This window comes from Chelonoidis abingdonii, chromosome 18 (genome assembly GCF_003597395.2).
Source record: "Chelonoidis abingdonii isolate Lonesome George chromosome 18, CheloAbing_2.0, whole genome shotgun sequence".
Classification (NCBI taxonomy): domain Eukaryota; kingdom Metazoa; phylum Chordata; order Testudines; family Testudinidae; genus Chelonoidis; species Chelonoidis abingdonii.
Genome location: NC_133786.1, coordinates 11,485,896 through 11,507,031, shown reverse-complemented (window position 1 = coordinate 11,507,031; position 21,136 = coordinate 11,485,896). Strand labels below are relative to the sequence as shown.

Below are 21,136 nucleotides of genomic sequence, written 5' to 3'. Positions count from 1 at the left end.
TAGCATACGTGTCACCAGTCCACCCCCCAGTGACTGGACCACACAGCCTTTCACAGTAAAGCCCTTGTCTGGGGGTGGGAAGTGGGTCATGGGGAAATAGATGCATACAGGAAAAAACTGCATCCAAGATGCCCCTGTATACCGTTTATGAGGAAAAGGGGGTAGTAAAGGGCTTGTGTTGGTTATTTAAAAGTAGTACTACAATTTTTAAATTAACAGTAAAGAAATGGGAGCAATTCCAATCTAGCAAATACACATTGATTTGGTACTTTATCATACCAATTCTAGAGGTCTTTATCCAGTTTATACATGGTTTTTACCCTGGCAAGTGTTCATTTTAAAATCCCTAGAAGTTTTGCCTGAGTGAAGAATGAATAAGGCCTCAAGCCACAATCTGAGGAAACACTGAAACACGTGCTTATGGCTATCCCTTTTCAAAAAAGCGCTGAAGTATGTGCTTAATTTTAAGATCATGCTTAAATTTCAGCAAAATCAATGGGATTTAAGCTCATGCCCAAAGGACACACGTATGCCCTCTCCTTGAACAAGAGTGCTTTCCGAATCCAGGCCTGATTAAGGGCTTTCAAGGTGAGGCCTGTTTCTGCCTCCTACTTTGCCATTTATGGGCTCCATCCTACAAACCCTTGCTTCCATATGTAGTCTCTCCTCTTCTGAATCATCCTGTTCAAGTCAATGAGATCACATCAATGACTAAAGACAACTCACGCTACCAGTAAGACTTATCAAGATCTCGTCCTACTTATCTCTGGCTTTGATAAAACCAGAAAAGTATTTGGAGAAAAACGTTCCCTGCATTTGTGAAGAGTTTCTCACGTGTTTTGGGGTTCTTCTTTATCTCAGTGTTTCTCAGTATTGCTCCTTATCACTGTTCCTTATTTCCTGTTCCCTTTTAGACTTCATACGTATTATACATCTCCCCTCCCCCATTGGCCTTGTCTGAACCCCTCCCACAGTTAACTCTCAGACATTTAGGGAACTTAGAACCAAGATATGCCTTCAAAGATGTAAATCTGAAATAACATCATTGAACTCAGCAGATGCCCTCCAGATTTACACTGATGAAACTGAAATTAGAATCTGGCCCACAACTTAAAACTTCCAGTTTGCAGACATATACAATAGAATTCATTTTTAGAACAGTAAAATAATTTTACTGTTCTATAGACATTACGATCAAATGACTGTAAGGCTGGTGGCGTGGCAGGAAAAAGAGACAAACATTGCTATAGTAATGTTTTGCTCAAAACTGGGTCTTCTACATTATCAAAGTCAAAGGGTAAGTTTTTAAAAAGGATTCAGCATTGCATAAATCTACTTCTGCTGGTATTCAAAGGGAGTGGAGTTAAGCCAATGGGGAGCACCAGCCAAAAAGTTTTGGTACGTCTGTGTTTTACTTGTGCCTTCCTAACATCTTGGGTCAAGCAAAGGTAATAACATCTGAGGACAGGAGAGCATCAATACCATATCCATTTAAATCTACAGATGGAATTTAGGGAGACAGGATATAGTTACCTAACATGAACTTTGGCCCAAATCCTGCTAGCGAACTGCCTTACTCTTATGGTAATTTCCATGTGATCTTTAACTTTTTTTTATTGAAGTGCATATATAAAAAAACGAGAGGCCAACACTGCAGTTTGATGTCTCAGCCAAAGGATGTGCATTCTAACACGAAAATGCTCCCAGCCCCCAGCATTATACCATGGCATTGATTCAGTACTGACTCAGAGGGAAGTGTACCTCACACTTTGAGTCACTAAAGCACGGTGGGTTTTCTCAGAGGTCTACCTTTCAAGTATTGGGCTGGTCTGAACCTCCTTAGTTTGCAGGATCCCAACAAGATCACAGCCCCAGGAGGTATTACTTAAAAAACAAAGTAAAAAAGTTCCTGAACAAAGTTCTCCAGAGCAGAGTTTCTGCTTTGGCATCTAAACCAACTGTATTAGCATCCCATCATTCTTCCTTCCACCTTCCTTAATTTCTCAGACTTCCTTCCCATTGCATTGTGTGTGTCATTTTAGCTGTGAGATTGTGGTTAGCCTCTTTTTGGGGCATCTACTTCCCTATTTCCATCTTGTGGGTTTGCCTTTTCAGCAATGTTGCAAGTGCTTTCCTACATATCCCTCATAATAAACATATGCTTCCACAAGAAGTGGGATGGAACCCTGTGGACCAAAATAAGGACTTGGTCTGCATGTACCTAGGTTCTTTGCACTCTTACACAAGTCTGTGGGGAAGGGAGGGGAGAGTCTCACATGCACAAGGAATACGGTATAAGTAGGTTCAAAAAAGAACTGGATTAGTTCATGGAGGTTAGATCCATCGATAGCAACTAGCCAAGATAGTCAGGGAGACAACCCCAGGTTCAGGGCAACCTTCAATGTCTGACTGCCAGAAGACAGGGGTTGATCAATCCATAATTACCCTGTTCTGTACATTGCCCCTGGAGCTCTGGTATGGGCCACTGCTGGAGACTGAAAACTGGGCAAGCTGGACCATGGTCTGACCCAGTAAGGCGGCGCTTGTGTTCTTACGATCAGGCCTACAGTCCATTTTTCAAACGTATGCATCTTAATAATTTACCAATGTCCTGCATTTAGATCCTCAGTTATGCTCCCTTTCAAGGTATTAATCTGTCTATTATGTTTCACCCATTACATTATTTCTGTCCAACAGCAGGTACAACATCTAAACATCTACAAATACATTAGGATGACCTGTTTGTAAACTGGATCCCTAGTCTCCAATTACTTTGTATCTTGTTGGGTTCAATCTACATTATAAACAAACATGCCAAAGACTGGGGAACTTTAATATTATATTTTGGTGCTCGTACGTTTTGTAAACTTCCTGGCAAAGTTTGGTCTTTGTTTTGTTTCTGCAAAGACAGGGTGAACGCTGAAATATTTTCACTTGAGATGGCTTGAGTCAAAGTCCTCGATTCAGACCCCATGACTCCAATCTGTGGGGAAGTTTGGATCTGGATCAGAATTTTGTGTCACAGGGCTCATCTCTAACTTCAGACTGCCCCGTTGTTTTCAGCCTCTAACTATTCACATTGATGCTGATCTCTTCTCTCCATTGATTTCTTCTTAGCTGAGCTGGGAAGACCTCCCCGTAACTGCTTTGTTAGTCTCTGTGAAATGAAGGTGAACTCTCAACATGACACATGGTGGGGTGAGGTTAGGAGGAATTAGCCCGCAGTGTCTCCCACTGCTGCTGGTGGAAGTAACACACCAAAACCTCGATGCATCACATCGAGAATTCACCCCAGGAAGTCACTAAGGCGGCAGCTTTTAAACTTGCAGTTCCTGGTGTAACTCTGTGCAACCGACTTCATAGAACAGCATCTGTCTGACAAATTGAGCAACTGTACCACCCCCAAGTTTCCTGTTTTGAAACCCTGAGATGCTGGAAAATGTTAACAGCAACACTTGAAAATGCTACTTGTTGCATTTATTTTTTTCTCTTCAAGACCTCTGATATACAAAAACTCCATTCAGAAAGAGAAACTTGGGGCTACACTAGGAAGTGGCCATGGGGGTGATGGTGCCGGGGGGAGGGAGGGAGAGTCTCTCTTTCTCCTGGAACTCTCTGGCCAAGACTGTAGTTTCAGTCACTGTATTTAGCAAAATCTGCTTCTCTCTAGGTTTTAGGTTGAGCCTAGGACCAGGTGTCAGGAGATCTCTCTCCTTCACTCTTCCAGGACTCACTGTGCGATTCTGGACAAGTCACTACCTCTCTGAGTCTTACTCCCCCCATCTGTAAAATGGAGATAACTACATCAGGCAATACAAGTGGGGCATGCTCCATCATAGTTCTATTTGTGTTCTTGTAGTGTCTCGTGACTCCGATCAGGGAGTGGGGCCCTATTTCATTAGGCATGATACACACCTCTAACAAAAAGACAATCTCTGGCCCAAAGAGCCTACAGTCCGCGTATCAGATGGGAAACTGCAGATGAACGCAAAGAAAGAGAGACAAGAGCACAAAGTAACAGAGACGCAATTATGGTTAGCACGTTCAGTAGCAGCTGCCACAGCCAGCAAGCCCACCCATCTCCTCACTCTGAGAAGCTTCATAATAGATCCATGATCTGTCAGAAAGCTACCTATGATGGGATCCTGCTCTAGCAACAAAAGGCCCTTGCTATAAGGGACAGAGATGGTGCAAATCTCTGTTCCATTCCAGCTCATTTCTGTACGGGGAACACAGGAGTAAGAGAGAAAGCATCACATTTGTCTTCAAACCCTGTGAAGAAACTTTATTTCCAATCAATATGACAACCACTTCCTTTTCTGGCTATCGCTGTCTCTACAGATGGTACATTTGAGCACATTTAAACCTCTAATTTGTCTCCTTGCAAAGACATGGTCTTCCTGGTTAGCTAAAACTATATTAGTATTTGTGAGGAAAAAATTCAATCTCTCACACTGTGGAGAAAAAAATTGAATAGCAAAAGCTTGCTAAAGTCTCAGCTGCGGTGCAAAATACTAGATGGTGTTTAAAGCCACTATTACATCAAATACAATATGTATAATAAGAGTTCTAATTCTACTGACTACCCCCCTGCCCAGAGAGGAATAACATTGGATTCACTCCATTATTACAACCTGTACATCTGAAAGCACTTGTACCGTCAAATATAACCACATGATGAGTCTTACTAAAATTCAGACTCCTGTAAATGAGTTAACAGAGGTAGACATTACCAAATTTCTCTTATAGTATACATTTAATGTCACTTACAAATGTTAAACTATTGGTATATCTAGCATTCCTTTTCTCGGTGCCTGCCTGAGAACCTTTGGCAGTTCAGCCACAACTAGCCTAAGTATTGTCAACTTGCACGATTTTTTCATGAGTCTTGCTGTGTAAGGTGTTTCTTAAAGCCCAACACCTGAAGTCACATTATTTCCAGAGAATTTCAACTTTCATTAAAAAAATAGTAGTAGTTACTGCTGGCCTCATGGTTGCAGAGAAAAGCTAGGGAAAAAATGTCAACTCAAAAAACCAAAACCCAGAAAACAAAAAGAATCCAAAACTTATTTAATAAAACAAAACACTTGAGGTGGGCAGTACTGCACTGTAAAGGCCCCTTGTTGTGGTGTTACCATTACAGTGTCCTTCACAGCCCTAGCCTAGCTCAGAACCCTGATGTGCTAGGTGCTGCACAATCTAGATAGACTGGGAGAATGGAAGGGTTGTTTCCTCCATTTTAGAGGCATTAAGAGGAACAGAGGTACATGGAGATTTTGATGGAGCTATGCCATTGTACAACAGTTGAGAAACTGGCTCTAAATAACTTGTCCAAGGTCACACAAGGAGTGTGTGGTAGAGCTGGGAACTGAATCCAGATCTTCTAAGGTCCAGGCCCCTACTTATCCAGAGGCCCACACTGTCATTTTGTTTTAAACAAGATCATTTTTTTAATGAATGTCTATCTCTTTACAAACATAAAATGGCTGCTAGATTCCTCAATTTTGCAGAATGCTTTTTTTTTTTTAAGCTGTACTTCCCTCTTTGGGGTTTGATTTAACAAGCTGGCAAAGCAAAGAATTAAGGGGATGTCTTGGTGCACATGTGTTAAAGAAGAAAAACATCCTGCAGCACATATGAGTCTTCTAACTAACTAAACTAACTAACTAACTTTTAACTAAAAAATTTTTAAAAAAATACTAATAAAAAAATAGAGCGCACGCACACACACACACACAGTCCCCAACTCTTCTGCACTTAAAACAAAGATAGTCACATGGCAGGATTGCATTCTGGGCAGCTGGATCACCCCCTCAAGAAAACATCATTAATTATGGCAACTATAAATTCACAACATGAACAGCATGCTTACCAATCCTGTTTCTGGTTGGGTTTCCCACTTTCCTCTCTTTTCTATTAATTGCCTTTGGTATTAATGAGTACTGAGATATGGCAGCCACTGCTCAGGGAAAAGGAAGGAAAAAAAACACGATCTTACTGTGTTGTCATGTACGTTCTATAAATATTTATTTGACCTAGGGGATAAAATCTTCCAGTCTATCTGCAGCCTGTGCAGCCACTCTGCAATAATGTTCATTTGAAAGTTCCTGTATTTCAGAGAGAAGGGGATCTCTGCAGAGCGGTGGCCTGTTTATGCTATTTGCTGACCTAAATTTGGGAGATTTTCCCAAATTGTGTGTGTATTTTTAATGGGTCTCATGATTTAGCAGCAGAAAATACACCCCACCCTTGTGACTTCTGTAGCGGCAACTAGAGTCATTTTGCCAAACACTAGAGAGGAGTGTGGGTCCCACATTTTGTGTTAAAAGTAGCAGCAGAATAAGCTAGGATAATATTTAAGGGACTGACACAAAGCCCACTGAAGGGAGTGAAATTTGTCTGATCAAAACAGTATGTTATGGGATGGGAGTTACTTGCCTGCAATAACATCTATGTAGTTTAGTTCTTAAAATACATGCAGAAGAGGAAAATCTAGCAGGAACTTGTTCCTCTCCTACCCCTAGCACCGAATAGGAACTGAATCCTTAGTGATTTGTGTGTGCACTCAGCCTATTTACAGTGCTTAGATCATCCAAACAGGCAACAGATATAGTATCTTGTGATTTAGGTGACCAATCACACAGAGCGAATTCTGAATATTGAATAGTCAAAGGATCAATCTCTTTAAACAGTTGGCAAAAACTCATCATGCTCATATATGTCTGGGGAAAAACTAGGAGGTGTTTGAATAATTATTCAGGAATTTTAGCATTTTCCCCCATCAAATAATTAAGAAATTAGACTGCCTGAAAGAATCAGGGACAGATATTTCACTTTCAAACTTGCTCTTGAATGTGCAACTATTTACCAAATGCTCCATTTAGTCAGACAAATGTGTCCATTTTCCCACCTTTGCTAGTAAAAACTATTTGGTGAACAGTTCTGAAAAATGAACATTAATTACAAAACAAACAAACAAAAACCTTGAAGGACAACTTGAAAACAGAAAAAAAGGCCCAAATCCAGCAAATTAATTGTTTGCAAAGGATACACAATGATTCTCCTTTACTCACTGGTCATCACCAGGTTTGAACTCAGGGACTTCTGAACCAAAGCTAAGACCTCCGCCACCTAAAGTAGGGAATACGGCTATTATCTGTCAGCAGTAGTAGGTGGTTATGGCTGTAGGTGGAGAAACCATTAGGGAGGACACAGCATACAGTTTACAAGCATGTTCCAATCTGTTCTGCTGCTGAGCTTAATCTTGAAAAGGTCTGTATCCTGTTATAAGTCCCCTGAGCCAGCAGTTTTGTATTTTCTATTCTTTGACCATAAACCACAGCAGGCTGGAAAGTTAAACTTTAAATATAGATATATATTTAAAAGCAAAAATAAAAATATTTTATAATCACAACAAAAACACTCCACTTCATAGCACTCTTCTTTTAAACGGCCCTATTTGGCATAAATTAGGACTCCATAATTCTTACCCTGCCATGTCAGGCAGCTTCAAACCAAATCTAATGTTGAAAAGAGCCAGATTTTTCCATCATGTTTAATGCAGTTTCCAACAAATCCTTATTTAGGCAGCTAAATATTTTATGGACCACAGATTTAGGGGCTACTTAAAATGATGAATTCTTCTCCCTGAGGAGCTTTGTTCACAGATAAGAAGTTTGTACAGGGATGAGGCACCATCATAAAATAGGAGATTTAGTTTTTCTCCTGTACTGATGCTTATGCTCATTCACAAATCCCTCAGTGCTTGCGTGGGCTGATGGTTTCATTGTAGCTGGCTCAGAAGTAGAGAATATTGGTAGCATATTTGTGCTTGTGTCCACAGGCACACACGGTGGACCAAGCTCTTTTTGACAAACATGCAGCTCGCAGTATCACCAAGGGCAAAATGTGACCCTCTTCTCACAATTTTAGAAGAAGAGTGGATAGTTATGGGGAAATTCACGAAGCTCTATATAGCATCCAGTGGGGACAGTTTAATTATATCCTAAACAACAATTCTGGATAAGCAATAAATTCTCTGGAACTGTAGGTTCAAATCTCACTGGGGTTTATCCAGCCCTTCATCATTCTGAGCTCTGTGTATTTTAATCAGGGGTGGGGGGCGGTGTTCAGGAGGAGAGGTTAAGACAGGAAGTCTTCACTGTTCTGCAGTACCTGAACGGCTAGAGTGGAATAGAGGAGACAGGGGTGTTTATTTAAATAAGTGAACTGAGAAATGCTAACGAAGTCAATAGGTTTGAGCATGTGTTTAAGTCCTTTCCTGAAGCAGGGCCGGCACCTTGCAGGACTGACCCCTAAATAGACAAGACTGACAAAAGGTGGGAAATAGGGATGATTATTATCCCCATTTCACAGATGGGGAACTGAGACACAGAGATTAAAGTGACTATGCCAACGTCACAAAAGGGCATCTGTGGCAGAGCAAGAAATTTAGCACAGATCTGCACCCCAGTTTAGTGCCTTAAGCACAACCCTGTCCTTCCTCTGGATTTGAACATCCCGTCCACACCCCCAGTCTTGGATATTTGTCCTTTTCTGGCTCAGGAAATACAGTTGCTTTTATTGTTCTATAAAGCGCAAAGCAGGCAGAATTTTTTCTCCATTGAGAAAGACACATTGCTGTTCCAAAAATAGCAGTTTCTCCTTTTTCCTTTTCCATTGAGCAGTTTCATTCTGAAGATGAAAAGGCCATTTCCACAAGTACGTTAGCTCCTAATTCGTTACCCTGAAAGTTACCGCCCCATTGATAGAAAATGCATGCTCTCTTTTAAACGGGGCTCCAGTAAGAAAGCAGAGCAATTAGCGAGAGGAGAAAAGATTTCAATATGCTGTTACTGAGCAAGTTTCTGTTTATGGTTAATGCATCATTCCCTTAAAGTCATTTCCCTTGAAGTAAATGGGTTTTGGCCATTATGCTTTATATTTATTGACATGTATCTCCAAGCTGAATTGACATCCCCCCGTTACTGTTTTCTCTACCACAAAAATTACAGGAAGCCAAAATCCTTTTACAGTAATGAGTTAAGTTGCATAGTACACAGGGCTATTTGCTTTTCCATTAAACAGCTGTGGGCTGAAATGGGTATCCTATGCTGTTTATTATTAACTGTGAAGGTGTTATTCAGCTGTCCCTGTGCAGCAATACCATTTATGCTGTGGACCTGCAACATCTCACAAGCTCAGGGTGGAGAGTTTGGCTGGGAGACTTCCTAGGAACATTGGGTGCTGTTTTACTGGTGATTTAGAAGAGGGTGCTCTTCCTTCTGATTTGATACCAAATCGCTGCCTTAGCAAGGTTTTAATGGGCATGCAGATGATTGGAGAGTCCAAAGATTTATGAAGGTTGAAGATCTTATGGCACTCTCAGATGAGGTGTTAGAGGTTAACAAATTCCAGTTTTCCCACTCTCAGTCTCCTCTGTAATTTCATTTGGATGCAGTATCCTCCTCGCGTCCTGCTCCAAACAGTTGTACTGTGTCCTTATTAAACATGTGCTCCTATCTCACTTCAGAGGTGGCTGCATGTGGTGGTGCATGAAGTGACTCCTGGTGTTAAGTCTGTTAAAAGCCACAAGGCTCAAAGGATTGGTAATGCTCTGTGAAGCCTTTTCACCTGTAGATCTCCAGGCTGAGTCCAGCTCCAGTTACTAATGACCTGAAATTATCATCTGATGGCTGCTTGGTGACCTGTCAGAATTAAGGTGGGCTCAGTCTAGGTCCTATCCTGAAGTAGCCATTTCACAAAACCACTCAATTGAAACCGGCCTCCACATCAGACAACAAATTTCAACCCCTAATAAGGTGACTTGACTATGAATTTCAGTGATTTTCAGAGGGGATGAACACAGTCCACCGGCTCCCACTGCAGGTGGTCAGCAGATGTAAAATTCAGGTGATTTATTTAGGTGACTGCATATAAATGTACATACCTAACTGTCAGCACTCAGCTTTGAAGATGTTGGCCTGAGTGCTAATGGGGCTGCGGAGACTAAGCACCCTGAGGAATGTTCCTTCCATGTCTGAGTTGATGGCTAACGAACAGGGCATTTGGGGGGAATTCTTTACTGTCCCTGTTTTGTGGTGACACAGAGGACATCAGTCTGAATCACAGTTACCTTTCCCTTGTACTAAATAGCATGAAAAGAAACAGTTTTTCTGTCTCAAATGCATGACAAAAATTTACCTTACATGTTATTTCCTTCCTTGTACTGAAAATTAAACTGGTCTGCAGGGGTGAAAGTGGGGGCAGAGGGATGCTCCCTGACAGAACTGGAGGGGTGAGAGGGGGAAAAGGCATTTACCTTCTGAAGTTGCTCATCCACAAGGGCGCGTTTAGCCCAGACTAACATTTTTCTAACATCCTTCTCAGTCTCTTGAGTACAAAAGGCAACAGAGAGAGAGAGCTGCTGTCTATTCTAACAGAGCTTTATTGTACCACTCGTTCCAAGAAAACATTCATAGGTTCATGAAGACAATGAGGCAAGGGAGGTGGGTGGCAGCACCCTACGTCCTGCTACAAAATGCATGATGCCTAGAACTATCTGCTCTGGGGTCTGGAGAGAGCAGATCAGAGATGTGAGCCGGCCTCTCAGCCCACACTATGCGCTGGAGAAATTTCTCATTTCAAAGCAAGCGGGGCTTTGCAGGAAGTAAATTTTTAATGTAAATGGAGATTTGCTGCTGTGGATATAACAGAACTTAAATGCCGTAGATGCATTAGGTCTATGGTGTGGAGTGAAGTTTCAACAGCATTTTAAAGGGTGTAAACCAGTGGTTCTTAACCTTTTCAGACAACCGTACCCCTCTCAGGAGTCTGATTTGTCTTGCGTACCTCAAGTTTCACCTCACTTCACAAAATCAAACATAAAAATACAAAAGCATCACACCACAGTGTTACTGTACAATGGCTGACCTTCTCATTCATACCATAGATTTATAAAATAAATCAATTGGAATATAAATATAGTACTTACATTTCAGTGTGTGGTATAGAGAGCAGTACAAACCCGTCATTGTCTGTATGAAATTTTAGTCTGTACTGATTTCGCTAGAGCTTTTAATGTAGCCTGTTGTAAAACTAGGCCAATATCTAGATGAGTTGATGTACCCCTGAAGACATGTGTCCCCCCAGGGGTACTTGTACTCCTAGTTGAGAACCACTAATGTAAACAAGCAAGGAGAAAAGGGAGAGGAGTTTGGTTGGTCTGGGGCAGTTTGACTGGAAGTGAGTGGAAGAAAGAGCTAAGGAAACTCTAGGGCCAGAAATTTAGCTGGTAGAAATGGGCAAAGCACCATTGAAGTTAATGGGAATATAGCAGTTTACACCAGCTGAGGACTGGCACCCCCCAGGCTCTGCATCCCCAGGGCCTAGAGAACTGTGGAATAGTCTTCCAAAGAAAGCAATGGAAGCTTCACTGAGTCATTTAGAGCTACGCTAGACAAAGTGCATCTAGGCAGAACACACCAAGGACATGATGATGCTACACAATGTTATGTCCTAATAGGAGGCGTGAGCTGGGAATGTCCCAGTGTTCCACTGATTGCAATGGAATGCTGGCAGATAAGGGCAGCACAAACATTGAGTAGGAAGTGTTTTCATAATCACACATTTGCAACACTGCCCTTTCTACGTCAGTATCTTTTGCCTTCCTCTTAATTTCTCAAAATGAGGCACGTATTTGTGGAGAGAAGCAACTGAATAGATGGAATATAGCCGACCTGGTGGTTTGAGTCTCTCTCATTCATGCATGTCCATGCTAGTGTATTAGGAAGACTTGGCACTTGTGCAGCACTATTCCTGCAGAGATATCAGAGTGCTTTCAAAAACTTTAACTAAGGACAGATAGGGAAACTGAGGCATAGCAAATCTTCACAGGGAGCCATTGACAGAACTTAGAGTACAATGCTGGAGAGCACGGACTCCACTTCCCTGCTCTAAACACTAGACTAATTCCCTCCCAGAGCCGTGAACCCAGAAGTGCTGACTCCAGGCCCTTTGCTCTCATTTCAAACCAGTATGTCCTCCAACCCAACTGTACATTCTCTCAGAAGATAATAATGCGGGATGTTCTTATTGATTCTGTCAGCTCAGCCTACATGCACTGTCAGCGGTCAGCTTAAAGATGTCAGGAAGTCTTCACTTTACAATAAGCCATAACATAATATTTAACAAGTTTGAGGGTATCAGCTAGCAGCTGAATAGAGCTTTTCCTGTCATGAGACAAAATTTTACTGCGTAGAGTTCTGAGACAGATTATACTCTCCATAGAAGAGTTCAAAGGCAGCTCGTTAGACCAGTTTAACAGCTGACAAATAAACCAGCCACTTCCTGTGCTGGTCCCAGCCCCGTCTTCCTGGACCTGTTGAAGAGGTGAGGGCAGCAAGCAGAATTGTTACCTTCACAGGAGCTATACATGTAGCTGAATGCTTCTGCTGCTTGATCCTGGGAAAGATGCCACTGTATATATACGATTGATTGTTCAAGGCTTCAAAGCCCTGAATTTCAAGTATGTAGACTCTCTGCTGGAACCACTGGGGTTCACGTCTCAGTGGGATCCGCTCAGTCCCCTTTCTCCTGATAAGACAATTACATAGGGTCCTATGATATGGCATTTTGGAGGTGTCCTTAGAAATTGAGGCAGTCTCTGCTGCACACGGCACTTTTCATAAGAGCTGTGGTTTTGTCCCAGTGCCCTGCATCAAACTTTCTCCTTCCCCATGATGTTGTAAAGCAGGCAGTGTGCTGTGCAACACATGCCAGACTGGATCAGACAAATGGCATATCTAGTTCTAGTATCCTGCCTCCAACAGTGGGATGGAACCAGTTACTTCAGAGAAAGATACCCTGCAGTAGGAATTATGGGATAACCTACTCCCCAGGGAAGTTTCCTCCTGACCACCGATTATGAGAGGTCATATTATGCCCTAAAACATGAGGTTTCTATCCTTTCCAAAGTTGTTCTTCATGTTGTAATATACACAATTATATCTATATAAACAGCTAATCCTTTTTTGAATCCTAATGAGTTCTTGACCTCATCAACATACTGTAGCAATGAATTCTGTAGACTAATTGACCACCCCAGGTATAGCTGCTTTTCAGTGCATTATATCGATATCTGGGGAAACATTTTTTGGATAAACAGGTGCTACCCAACATTAAATTGCAGTGTGTTGATTTCCTCCTGTATTTTCCTCACTGCTCAGCAACAGAACACTTTGGTACATTTTTATTTATTCTTTGTTAGAATAACGGAATATTTATATAGTTAAAAGGGAAAAATCAGGACAGGAACGTGATCAATTTAACAGGGGCTGCACACATTTAGGTTATTCCAGGCTGAAAATATTTGCTTTGTGCCCCCTGGTGGTGGTTGCTTTTCTCTGCTCCTCTTTAAGATGAATGAGATGGCTGTATTTTCATATCCGTCCACTTTGATTTTCATGCTGATCAAAAGGCCAATAAGTAGGTCATTTTAAAATCTTGTTAGCAATAGATCTGAAACAAAGGGGCTGATCTATCATGAAGCACACCAAGTGAAAGAGAAAGAAAACAGACACTGCACGCTGTCTTGTGTAAACTGATCAAGCAACTTTTTATTTTAGTCTGTAATAAGGTGCATTTAGAATAGATCCAGATTCCATCTACATTCACATTTAGGTAAGTCCTGCTTACAAATGGTGCTGATATGACATGTAAAGTGCCATGGGCCAGCTAAGAGGTTGAGCAGGGAGCAGGAAGACATTTTTGTAAGCAGTGAGAAACCATATTCCCTGTGTTTGTAAATAAAATACTGCAGCCCTTTCACAATGAAAGCCTGAAGAGAAAATATACCTTCTAAGCAGAGTACGCTTGCAATGAGGCAATATGTGAATGCCATGTTGCCAACCCTTCACCTTCCAAAATCATGGGTCAGATCCTAGAAAGTCACAAGAGTGGTTAAAAACAATGATGAGGTTTTTTTTTTAAAAAAAAAGACTTTGGAGTTCTTTTTGTGTGACTCCTAGTTTTTAAGCCTTTGGGGTGTGCTCGGGTCACTTTTTCAAACTTTTCTGTGCAACCATGAGCACTAGAAACAGGTTTCTTAAAATGAAAACTGGGATTCCCACATAATCACGCGTCTCCAGAAGCCAGGGCATCAAGTACGACATTAAATATCACAAAGCTGACGATAAAATTGGAAGATCTGGCATTCAGCACTGTGACTGGCTTTAGATGGTCTCAGCAGGGCATATCTCTGCCCATGCTCTAACCTTGTTGCCTTGCAGAAAAAGCTACTCCACTGCCCTCTGCCCCATTGACTGTTCTTGGTGCCACAGCTGACATTAACTGCACCACTCAGGTTAACTAAAGGCCAGAGTCTCACTCAAGCCCTCATTCAAGCCGAACAATGGTGCCACTGCTCAGAGGAATGGAGTTCTCTCTTGTAGGAATCCAGTTCATCTGACGAGAGGAAGTAGTGGGTAAGAAGGAGCAAAACTTCAGCCTGGAAGCGTTGGCTGGACCTGCATCAGCTGAGCAGACTGCCCATGTTTGGATGGTCCTCGCCACTACCCCTTTGAACAGGGGCATGGTGCAGTGGGTGGGGCATCAGTTCAGGGCAGGTGTCTATGGCCCCGGATTGCCTTAATCTACCCATACTTTACTCCACAAATAGTCTCATTGAGTTAAATTGGAACATTCATAGAGGAATGCATTATTCAATGGGAGTTAGGACATCAGACTCCAGCCCTTAGTTATTGCCCCTGTCTGCAAATTCAGAACCACAATTACCAGGGTTTCTGAGGCTGCAGAGTCCAGTTCAAGCAGCAGATGTTACTATCTACTTTCTGTCTACCAGTTAATACTAACAATGGAATATTCTTTTCCTCCCCTCCTCAGACAAAAAGCACTGGCATCCACTGGCGGAAGAAGTGTCCAAGCAGCATGTGACTGGTTGGTATGAAGTAATACATAATTTTTAAAAGGGGATAAGATTTCTTTACCATATTTTACAGATTGTAATGTGAAATGTTATTTATGGAAACTCCATGTTATTGTTTGTTGATAACACAGCAGTAGGGGACACTAGCAAGATCAATGTTTCATTGTGCTAGGCACTGTAAGACACATGGTCAGAGACAGTCTGCGCCCCAAAATGTTGACCATCTCAATAGGCAAGGTCAATTTAGGTGAGAGAAAGGAAGTTTTATCGCCCCCACTTCACAGTTGTGAAACGGAGCAAGTCTGAGCTCTTAATTTTCAAAGGTAACAAAGATTTTGGGTGCCTTGGTTTTGAGTGTCCACACTGAGAACAAGTTAAAGGCTACGATTTTCAGAGAGTACTGCAACTTCTGCCTTCTGGAAATCAGGCCCCTTTAATTATGAAGCACTTGACACAAGGTCACCCAAAGAGCCTATGGAGAACCGAAGAGTGAACCCAGGTCTACTGAGTCCCAGTCCAGGGTCTTAACTGAAAGAAAAGACTTCCTCCCTACTTAGTAATAATAACTGGGCCACATTGGACATATAGACAGCTGAATTGTACCTTCCCATGCCTGGTCCCTGGGAGATCAGTGGCCCCCAGGCTAGTAACATATGGGGAGTGGGGAAGAACTCAAATTTTGGTTCTTTCTGCTACAAAAATATGAGTCTTTTTATTTAATCTCTTACTCAAGGTTTCTTCTGTTCTTAAATAGCCACCTCTTCCCTCCTCTCTCTCAGGTTGTTCTCTCATGTGGGGGACCCATTCCTTGATGACCCCCTGCCTCGGGAATATGTTCTCTATCTGCGCCCCACTGGTCCCCTGGCTCAGAAGCTCTCTGATTTCTGGCAGCAGTCGAAGCAGATCTGTGGGAAGAACAAGGCTCACAACATCTTCCCACACATTACTCTTTGCCAGTTCTTCATGGTGAGCCAGTGCTTCTTATTCAGTTGTCCTGGGCATCTTGTTTGGCAGCAACCATTACCAGGTTCAGGCAGGTTGAGTTACATATTTCTCCAGTCATCGTAAAATGCTTTGTGCTCGAGGGAATTCAGAGAATATTATTACTGGGTTCGCTTGACGCACACCAGGCTGGGAGGCAAAATGGTTGTTAAACAAGTCCATTCCAAGCCACCGCTGTCTTAACAGAATAATATCACTGGAGACTGGGCCACTGAAATCCTCTGAAAAATATGTTTGCTCATTTTTCATTAGGGTTCTAGGAGATGGTGTCCTGCTGGAAGCCAATGATGCATGGCACTTCTATACTGTGTTTTATCCAGAGATCTTTTTAAGCATAATTAAGCTTCGCAGTTCCCCCTATTGAAGCCGAGAAGTGTCACTCTACACATACTACAGCTGGGGAAACAACCACAGAGGGGTGACGTGACTTTCCCATGGTCACACAATAAATGAATGGCAGAGCTCAGAAAAGAATTCATGAGTCCCTTGTACTAAATCAGTATCAGTCACAGACCGGCGCCAGAATGGTCTTCATGATTGTCACATGCATCGCTAACATTCTCACCACCGCAGCATCACTAGGTGAAATATACACAGATGCTCCTCCAGGAGTCCAGTGTTTGATTCTTAGGGCAGCCATATCACAATCTTATTCTTTGCTTGGCTGGCCTTTCCCCAAAGAAAATCAAAACCATAACCACTTCTAATCTCCCCAGCTCTCCTTCGGTACCAGTGTGGAATAACCCCTATTTAAATGTGCTAATAGCTCAAAACTCAAATCCTCCTGGCTAACCATGGACATATTAACCATAAAAGAGATTACTGAACAGACATCTTTAGCCTGCTTCATGTATCTTCATGATAAACACCAGCTACCCAATAGAGCAAGGTCCTTTCTACAATAAGCATTGACTCAGAATTATAAAGGAGCTGGAGAATTGTTGGCTGACAACAAACAATCCACATGAAGTGCACCTTAAAAAATATGTTAGCCAAAAACATTTTGTGGGTAACACATACAAATGGTGAACTCCTTGATTTATCTTACTGACTATACCATGCAAGAAAAAAGGGAGAAGATGCTAAACATTTCCTTTTGCTCTGACAGGTGAGACAATATCTGGCATCGTATGTGCAGAACATCCAGTTCTGTTTTTGCATTTCGTTCAGAACAAAATTCTAAAGAGATATTGTTGGACATCTGGGTGATTGCTTAAAGCTGGACTCGCCCCAGATAGCAAATATTGGAGTTGTGACAGTTTCAGTGCAAACCTGTCTTGAATAGTCTTTGAATGTCAAAATATGGCCATGTTTTGGAAGAAAGTGTTTAGTGCTCTAAGGCAACCAGGGTAGAGGTTTCCCCCATCTCAAGCCTCTGTGTTTTGAGTATTCTAGGAGATCCACCTTGTTTGAGTAATGCCGGGAAATGGATTGCTGCAGCACTTAGTGGCTAAAAGAGTCATTTGACGGAAAGGGAAATTGGCTATCCCCTGCCCCACCCACACATTCCTTCACTGGCTGACTGAGCTAACCTAAAAAAAACCTAAACACTAACCTATAGAGGCATAAGTGCCAACTATGAATGGAGCTCTTCGGAGCTTTACAGAGAGAATCCAGTAGGTTGGGCTTCTGGTGCTCCTTTTTTTGGGGAAAGGTGCAGGGAATGTTAGGGAATTACTTACCTTATAAACACTCAGGAGTATTTATCTATGAATATTTCATACAGTGTTAATGTTAAAGCTGTACTCCTGCTGTGTTTTCTTTGTCATTGTATTTGACTAGATAAGAATGGCTATGGTAAAACTTCTGAAAAATAAAATAGAAGAGCAAGACACCTGACATATCTCTTCTAGAAATCATAAGAAAGAGATAGGGGATTAGTTCTTCCTCCTAGAGGGTCACTAACGTTGGAAGGCTGCTAAGCTGATGGGCATGTTGGAAACATAATAATCACTGGTGCAGGCCTGGCTTGACCTGAGTAATTAGATATGGATGAGGCTTTATTTCTTGGGAGACAAGATTAGGGAGGTAAATGTATCAGCAATCTGGAAACAGAATGTCTGTACTAGCTAAAATAAAGGGGAACACCCAGAGAACCATTTACAAAGGACAAGATTACAATGGATAAGATAAGCCTGGAACCTAAGATGAGGTAAAGAGTAAGCTGTGTATGGACAGTGCATGCAGTCCTGGGATTGGTTCCTATAAAGTGACCAAGCCAATCCCAAAACGTGTAATGTAATGTAATGTATAGTAAATGCAATGTAATGGTAAACATATGTAAAGGAAGAAGTTTTCCCTGTAATTTTGGGTGTTTGGTATGCCTACGCCCACCCCCTATTTTTGAATCTAATCAACTCAACATAGCTTTGCTGTATGCCAAATAAAGGAGCCTGAGTGACAAGATGAGAGATGATCTGAGTTCTTGGGGAACCAAATGGAAGAGGTCTCAGGGGAACCAAAACAACTAGGCCATGCAACAAATGCAACAGGAGAGTGAATATCTCTGAAGTTGGTTAGCCGAAACAGTTGAATGCAAATCCATGGGAGAGTTTTTGTTGTATTCACCCAACTCTTGCTTCTTTCATTTTGTTTGAGGTGTATGCTAGTTCTTTACATTCTTCTACTTTGATGAAAGTCCAAGGTGTAAAACCATTCAGGTCCATCACCCTTAACCATTCCTTTCTTCTCTGAGTACACTCCCAGGGTATATACGGTCCCAGTGAATGAATTCCTGACCCCAAGGAACATTTGTCCTGCTTCCATTGGCAGTGCGAAGACAGCAAGATTGATGCCCTCAATGAAGCCCTGCAGGCAACAGTGATGCGATGGAAATGCAAATTCCCTGCTCCCCTGCCTTTAGAACTCTACACGTCTTCGAACTTCATTGGGCTTTTCGTCAAGGAGGACAGTGCTGAGGTCCTCAAGAAGTTTGCGGCGGACTTTGCTACAGAAGCTGCATCTAAAGTGGGTGAGTACACAGGAAAGAAATGTCAAAGGCAGCTACAGGGGCTCCAAGTATTGTAGCTTGACTAGTGCCAAATATTCCTGGTATGTCGTGGTAAAGTGCACCCACTGTGCTACCAAAGTCTTGCCAGAAGGTCCTGATAGAAACTTCAGATGGGCTGTTTGGGAATCAGAGTCCAATCCTTAAAGGAGAGATACCCACACCACAACTGGCCTCCTTGTTAGCAGTCTAGACTGGGTGGAGAAGAGGGACAGGACTGTTTTCCCCCAGAATTAGTCTTTTCCAAATCAGGGCTGAGGCACTTTTAGTGGGGCAGTGTCACTCCCTGCACAGTATCCCTTCTGTGGTAAATAGAAAGGGCCAGAGTCTCAGCTGGTGTAAACTGGTAAAACTCCACCCAAGTCACCAGCTGAGGATCTAACACTAGATAAATTCATTTGATTCCCAAGACTGGTCCTCACACTAAATGTACCCTCCCCAAAACACGCTCTTCTTACAATTGCATTCCCCTTCTGTCAAGATATTTCATTCATTCAGGATCATAAAGGATGCCCTTTTAAGTAAGTGATCATTAAAACAAATAGCTGATTTTTTCCAGTGAATAACTGTAGCGTAATCCAAGATGCCAGAGACTAGGATATATGCTTTATTTAGCCTACCACTTATCCCGTAATGGCTGTTTCAAAGGGCATTGTTTTCATTGCAGCACACTAACCGTCGTCTTTGGTAGGCCCAACATTTTATAATGACTAGCCAATGACAAAACACTAGGCTAACAGGAAGCATACTGAGAAAGATGCTTTTTTTAATGCTGTCCATAGAAAAGCAGTGACATCCAGTAGCTAGAGCATGAGTTGGGAGTAAGGACTCCTGAATTCTATTCTCGACTCTGAGGGGAGAGATGTAAGGAATACCATCCCCATTACAGGAAGGTAATTAGTCCAGTGACATCAGTAAGACTACTTGTACTTAAAGTTAGTCAGGCGCCCAAGCGTCTTGCTCAATCAGGAGCCTAGTTAGTGTCTGTGTTATCTACCCTCCTGGCACCCTCTGTGCAATTGTATTGCCCAGTTTGGTGCATGGTCTGGGAAATTGCAAATTTTGCCTTCTTTGAAGTATTCAGCCTTGGCCACTGTCTGAGATAGGACACTAGATGGCCCATTGTTCTGCTTTGCTTTAGTGATTCCTATGTTCTTAGGTGCCCCAGAGAGCATTTCAGATGCAAAAGTTTTGATGCCATTCAGAAATAGGGCTTTCAAGCTCAGGGAAGTAATGCTGGATTTTTAAGCAAGGCTCCAGGGCTAGGGAGACAAGGAATACCCCACCACGTGTTCTGGGGTTTCAGTGCCTCCTCACAGAACCTATTGTTTTCAGTTTAAAGAGCACATCACATTTGCTCTGAGGTGTTATCTCCTGGAAGGGAAGTTGACATTTGACAGTTCTTTAACCTTTCAAACAGACATTTTGTCTATGAAGCTAGAATTTCCTGCTCAGCTCACTACCTCAAGTTGCGCTGGCACAAGCTTTTCCCCACCAAGGACAGAAAGTGCATTTAATTTTCTTACAGCATTTCCGCTTCCCGGAAGCAAGCCCAGCTCTATGTGAAGATGTGTAAAATACCTCAACAACCAAAGGGAAACCCCTTTCAGCCTTTGTACATCCAAAGGAAATTCACCACATCGTTTTGGGGACCAGATTCTCTGACCTGCTTACCATCACTTAGCTAATGCAAAGGCAGAGGAAACCTGCCCTAATCCTCTGCTGGAGTGTCCCATATGGCATATGGGAGTGACCAGCAGGCACAGAACCAGCAAAACTGACTCTGGTGCCTTCTTGCCCTGGTGCAGGGAGCATGACAGGGGAACAGAGTGGGAGTGGCCATAGCTCAATGTGCTCTGGCAATCCCCGGCCACTATACAGCCCCTCAGGGAACAGCCACAAGGTTGAAGCAGAGCACCAGAGAGCTGCAACCAGCACCCTACCATCCCACCATCCCCATCCCTGCTGCACCCAGCATGAACTGGACACAGCAAAAGATGCTCCTATATTTTCATAGGCTTACATCTCCTGGGTTAAAATATATCAGAACAGCAGTTCCATACATATAGGGTAGGGGGAGGGATTAGAACTTCTCACTCTCAGGAATATGTTGCTGCTGGTCCAGCACCCCATAATGGCAGGTAGTAGAGCTGCAAGCCCCCATCCAGAAATCAGAACAGCCG

At 42.5% G+C, this 21,136-nt stretch overlaps 1 protein-coding gene across 1 annotated transcript in view; it reads left to right on the top strand.

Moving 5' to 3' along the window:
• UBASH3B (ubiquitin associated and SH3 domain containing B) overlaps positions 1 to 21,136 on the top strand; it is a 104,157-nt gene that overhangs the window by 46,662 nt on the left and 36,359 nt on the right. The window contains exons 2-4 of the mRNA XM_032802398.2: positions 14,902 to 14,955; positions 15,724 to 15,910; positions 18,719 to 18,917. Coding sequence (XP_032658289.1) covers positions 14,902 to 14,955; positions 15,724 to 15,910; positions 18,719 to 18,917 — 440 coding nt within the window. The remainder of the gene's footprint in view (positions 1 to 14,901; positions 14,956 to 15,723; positions 15,911 to 18,718; positions 18,918 to 21,136) is intronic.